The 6,068-nt window shown below is 35.8% G+C and overlaps 1 protein-coding gene across 1 annotated transcript in view; it reads left to right on the top strand.

Moving 5' to 3' along the window:
• Positions 1–6,068, top strand: part of LEMD3 (LEM domain containing 3) — a 56,302-nt gene that overhangs the window by 40,308 nt on the left and 9,926 nt on the right. The window contains exons 5-9 of the mRNA XM_004676522.2: positions 2,703–2,782; positions 2,864–3,009; positions 3,473–3,574; positions 3,679–3,781; positions 4,396–4,574. Of these exons, the coding sequence (XP_004676579.1) occupies positions 2,703–2,782; positions 2,864–3,009; positions 3,473–3,574; positions 3,679–3,781; positions 4,396–4,574 (610 nt within the window). The remainder of the gene's footprint in view (positions 1–2,702; positions 2,783–2,863; positions 3,010–3,472; positions 3,575–3,678; positions 3,782–4,395; positions 4,575–6,068) is intronic.

The raw sequence follows: 6,068 nt of genomic DNA, 5'->3' as shown, positions 1-6,068 counted from the left end.
CCGCCCCTGAGCCTCTGGCCTGTACCCCAGTTCTGTATGGACAAATAAATAAATAAATTTAAAAAAAAAAAAGAAAAAAAAATAACTTCTTATGCCGTTTTTAGAAATTCATTCTTTGCATTTCAAAAAGTACATGAAGACATACTTTCAAATAGAATATAAGCTCTATGAGTGCAGCAAATTTTGATCTACATTTCTATGTCTTATGTGGCACATAGTGGGCCCTCAAATACTTGTGAATGAGAGGATTTTCAGGGGTGTATATTAAAATATTAATTGAGTTAAAATCATTAGAAATGCTTCAAATGTTCATTAATACAGTTGATTAAAAGTGTAACAATCATACAGTAGTATGCTATTTTGTTGAAAAGATTGGGTTGTTGTTCTTACATGTGTATGGACTTGGAAATAATGCCTTGTTTAGGTAATAAAAGCAAATGAAAAATAATATATAACACTATTATTTTGTATAGAAGAATTGGGATGTAGGCCAAGGGTATGTGAGAATTCACCAGAGACAGTAGGGAGCAGAACAGACAGATTTACTGAAATACATTGCTTGAGGGAGCGACGGGTATAGCAGGAGAGGTCTGCTGCATCATATGTGGGTCAGCATGGAATGGAGCGTAAGCTATAGAAGTGATGGTGCTGAGACTTAATGCCTAGGCCACCAGGGCGGCCCTACTTTTCTTATTTTGACTTAAAAAATATATATACATATTCACTCCGTGCTCTATAGTTCTTAAAAACTTTTTGGTTTCAGAACTCTTGGATTCCTGAAATTACAGAGGATACTAATTGACTCTTGCAGGACATACGCATACGTGTGTGTGTGTGTGTGTATGTGTGTCTGCTTGTATTTTACATATACAGTGCAAAGCATATTAAAAATTGAAGTAAAGTTGTTTAAAATAGTAACATTTACAAGTCTACATTTTTGCAAGTCTCTTTAATGTTTACCTTATAAAACAACTAGATTTTTTTTTAAAGATTTATTTATCCATACAGAACTGGGGTACAGGCCAGAGATGCGGAGGGTGAGAGGATTCACCAGAGACAGAGTGGGGAGCAGAACAGGCAGATCGACGAAGTACACTGCTGAGGGGAGCAGTGGGCAGGTCAGGAGAGGTGTGCCATGCCTTGTGGATCTCCTCCTGGGCAGGCAGGGATCGAACTCATGCGGAAGTGGCTTAAGCTTCTTAGTGCTGTGTTTTAACCCGCTGTGCCACCAGGGAGGGCCCAACAACTAGATTTTTTTTTTTTTTTAAGATTTTTATTTATTTATGCATACAAGAACTGGGGTATAGGCTAGAGGTCCAGATGATGAGAGGATTCACCAGCAGACAGTGGGGAGCAGAACAGGCAGAGCTACCGAAATACACTGCTGAGGGGAGCATCGGACAAGACAGGAGAAGTCTGCTGTGCCATGTCAGTTAGTTCCCTTGCCAGGGATCCTACTCATGCCTTAACAGCTGGTCATAGCTTGATAGTGCTGAGACTTTAGCCCCTGTGCCACCAGGGAGACCCTCCAACTGGATTCTTATATCTGCTTCCGTATATAGGCTTCTTTGATGTTGGTGTTGGAAAATTCAGCCTCACACAGGCATGTGATCAAAGAGGGAAGAGCATTTTCGTAGCTTTTATAGATTATTGTAAGTATTCTTTGATCCTACACCAAAACTATAAGGTAGTTTCTTGAAAGTAGTTGTAGTGTTGAATCTGAGCATATCAGCAAAATTTTCCTACTTTGTCTAATTTAGTCCTGTTTTGTACATTTGAGAAGCATTTTTTACTCTTGAAAGATGTTATAGCTCATTGATCATTTAGAAAATATTGGTTTACTGGTTATTCAGATCTTCCAAATGTTTACACATTTTATTATGCTGTACCAAAAAAGTCATTCATTAAAATCATAGCATTATCTTTACAAAGATTTTAAGTATTGTGAAGATTTCAGCTTCCAGTAATGGATGCAAATTCTACTTTTCATTTGAAAACTTAAATTTTATCATTGGTAATACAGACATTTGTTCTTCTTGATTTAATTGGTTGAATAAAATGCCCTTGCAACAGCTAAGTCAGAATAGTCTGTCATTTGTTCATCTAATAATAGTGGGGGAAGGGCTTCCTTGCTGGCCTAAGGGTTAAAATCGAAGTGCTGTCAAGTTATTGCCAGCTACTGCAGCATGAATGATAGAACCCCAGCCAGGGAGCTGACCCAAATGGTGTAGCAGACCTCTCGCTGCTCCCCTCAGGAATGTATTTCTGTAGATCTGCCTGTTCTACCCACATTCTGTCTTTGATGAATCTAAATCCCTACAATTCTGGCCTGTACCCCAGTTTTTATATGCATACATAATAAAAATTAATCTTAAAGTCAACAAAATAGTAGGAGGGATAATTGGGGGCAAATCCACTCTTATGATGATACTTGAAAAAGAATCTGTGACAATAAGGATCCCCAACATTTGTGGACATATAAAAACTGAAAACTCTGCAAAAATATTGTTATTATTATAGGGTGGTGGGGAAGTGGTAACTTTTATTTTCACCTTTTATTTTTTTCTGTAATAGTGTAATTTTATATGTACGTTACATAGTTGAAATTATTAAATAAAGTTTACATATAGGACAATTTAAACAAAGAGTCATGTGAATATGGATTAAGAACATCTGGTTATTTTGTCTATTTTTCTTGTTAGGATTTAGGCCCCGAATATAAAGATATATTTAACACTTCATTGGAGTGGATTTTGGAAAATGGAAAAGATGTTGGAATAAGGTAAAGGATTTGATTTCCATTTTGACTATTTTGTAATGTAATAAGTGATTTGACTCTGAATTCTCCTTAATTTTCAAATAGGTGTGTCGGAAATGGCCCAGAGGAAGAATTGACAAATATAACTCACGTACAGTTTTTACAGTCTACAAGACCACAGATGTCTTTCTGGTGTCGTTTTCGTCGTGCTTTTATTACCGTAACCCACAGATTATTATTGTTATGTTTAGGTAAGTTGTTAGGGTGAGAAAGATGATACGATTAGGCTAGAATTTTTGTGTCTCTGTTTCACTATCCCTGGGATGAGAATTTACTTACATGAAAGTTGCCATTATAAATCACATCCAAAAGTCTTTAGCAAGGTATAATAGTAAATCTTTTTTTTATAAATATTTATCATTGTAAGTGGAAGAAACGATTTTAGAGAGATTAAATGAAACTCTAGAAAATGATTGATATGTGTTTTTGCTGTGTAGTTTAAATTATGTATCTAAATCAACGTTGTTTTGAAGCCATTTCATTATTGTGGCAGTTAAAATAATCATTGCAAAAACTACTTTTTTGTGTTTTGTTTTTTATTGCTTTATTTTTTAATACTCAGAGTTAGCAGTTAGCTGCCCATTAACTTCAGGTTGTATTGAACATTACTGCCATTGACCACATTCTGTGAAACACAAAATATATATCTTGCAGGTGTGGTGATGGTTTGTGTCGTTCTGCGTTACATGAAATATCGTTGGACAAAAGAGGAAGAAGAAACGAGGCAGATGTATGATATGGTGGTAAAGATTATAGGTATAGTATTTGTAAAAATCTAACCTGTTTCTAAAATAGTAGGGCTGCTACAACATCATGCACAGTAAGTGATTTACTTGTAAATTTGTTTGGTTTATTTTCAGATGTTTTACGAAGTCACAATGAAGCTTGCCAGGAAAATAAAGATTTACAGCCTTACATGCCTATTCCACATGTGCGAGATTCCTTAATACAGCCTCATGACAGGTATGTTTAAAGCATTAACAAAATGTTGGTGTTTTCTGCAGTTGTGAAAATTAGGTTGAGAGTTGTGACCCTTTTCAACTAGATTGTTTTTATAATACAGGCTTTATTCTTGTACTTTAAGCTTTCCTTTCTTTCTAAACTCTCCTCTACTCTTGTTGATTTTTGAGTGACACCCAGTTAGATTCTCTAAATGATTCTCATTCCAATGCATTGTTGTCAATCTCTATCTTACTGATATTTTATCTTGATACAGGTAAGGAGATAGGCAGTAGGGAAGGACTATTTACTAATATTGTTTATATTCTTATTTTTTGAGGAGGGGGGGTCAACAAAACTTTTTAAATGAACTAAATAGTAACTTCAAGAGCATTCTTAACCTAGCAACATATCAGAATCACCAGTGGAGCTTGGGATGGGAAGTGGCAAATACTGATGCTCAAGTTCCACCTCTGAGGTGGAAATGTAGCAAATCTCAGGTGAGGTTTAGGTATCTAAATCTTTTTCAGAAAAATTCCATAAGCAGTGGTAACAGCCCGAGTTAACAATAACTGCTACTTTCAGTTACTCATATTTGAAAAGGATAATAAGCCATGGTCATTTTGTTCACATGATAGGAAAAAAATGAAGAAAGTCTGGGATAGAGCTGTTGACTTCCTTGCTGCTAATGAATCTAGAGTTCGCACTGAAACCCGGAGAATAGGTGGTGCAGATTTTCTAGTTTGGCGGTGGATCCAACCTTCTGCATCATGTGACAAAATATTAGTAATACCTTCTAAAGTATGGCAAGGTCAAGGTATGTATTGCTAAACAACAAAAATTATAAATCTAATTTTCTTCTAATTTTTACAATCACAGCTTTCATTCCAGTTCCATTCCATAAAAGGAATTGGTATTAGTTGCTTATCTTGTGTTGTCAGAAAAATTATTACGTAATCTGTTTTTTTTTTAAGTGAAAATGTGTCATGACTTTTCTGACAACCTGATACATCCTTTTACTTTTCTTCATGCTAATATGAGCATATTTTGTTTTTACTGTAACAGAGTACTATGTACATTACATTTTTTTTCCCTTTACACTCAGCAAAGCAGCTTTAGTGGTTTTTAAATGTTTTCCCCCTAATTTCTTATGCAAATAAGATGATTTTTTTATACATAATATAAAACATACATAAGTATCACAGCTGGCTCCTTTTTAGCTGCTCCTTTTTCCACTTTTTGCTTTACCTGCCTTGTTCTGAGATCTTTCCACCTACATATCCCCCTTCCAAGTAACTATTTTCTCATTGCTTACAGCTACGCAAACGCGCGCGCGCGCACACACACACACACACACTAACATATAGGAGGGTTGATGATAGGTTACCTTATGTATCCAACCTCAGCTAGTTATTACTTGTTCCTCATTAGGGGTGTGTGTGCGCGTGTGTGCGCGTGTGTGCGTGTGCTAATGGTTGCAAAGTGAAGTTTCATGGTTGGTTTAATTTGTATTTCAGGACTATCTGTGAGTTGAGTTTCTTTTGATCTTTTTGAATTTTCTTTCTGTTCTGTTACGTATTTTTCTTAGCAATTTATTAAAATATAAAGTATTAAGATATGACCCTCCCTGGTGGTTGAAAGCACAGCACCATGAAGCTCTTGCAGCCACTGCAGCATAAGTTTGATTCCCTACCAGGAAGATGATCCACATGGTGCAGCACACTCCTCCTGACCCACCTGCTGCTCCCCTCAGCAGTGTACATGGTCCATCTGCCTATTCTGCTCCTTACTCTGTCTCTGGTGAATTCTCAGACTGCCTCTGCACCTCTGGCCTGTACCCCAGTTCTGTATGTATGAGTGAATGAATGGATGAATGAATCTTTAAAAATATATATATATAAGATATAAAGAGATAATAGAAAATGTCTGTATTGTAGATAATATCATTTATTTGACATGGCTTAATTTATGTTGTCTTTGATATTTTATATATGGTTGCAGTGATTAACATATTACATAACTATAGGACAGTATTGACTATTCATTACACTGTACATTAGATCAGTGTGACTTGTTTACTACCCATTACAAATTTTATTACTCCAACTCCATCTGCTTGTAACCACCATTTTATTTATTCTTTTATTTTCTAAGTTCAACTTTTAGATTCCACATAAGTGATATATAGTATGCATCTTTTTCTGCGTGACTTTTTCATAGTACTTTTTTTTTTCTTAAAGATTTTATTTATTTATTCATACAGAACTGAGGGACAGGCCAGAGATGCGGAGGGTAAGAGGGTTCACCAGAG

This window comes from Condylura cristata, unplaced genomic scaffold (genome assembly GCF_000260355.1).
Source record: "Condylura cristata isolate star-nosed mole 26May11 unplaced genomic scaffold, ConCri1.0 scaffold00004, whole genome shotgun sequence".
Lineage (NCBI taxonomy): Eukaryota > Metazoa > Chordata > Mammalia > Eulipotyphla > Talpidae > Condylura > Condylura cristata.
Note: the sequence above shows the minus strand (reverse complement) of the source record. Positions and strands in the feature narration are given on the sequence as shown.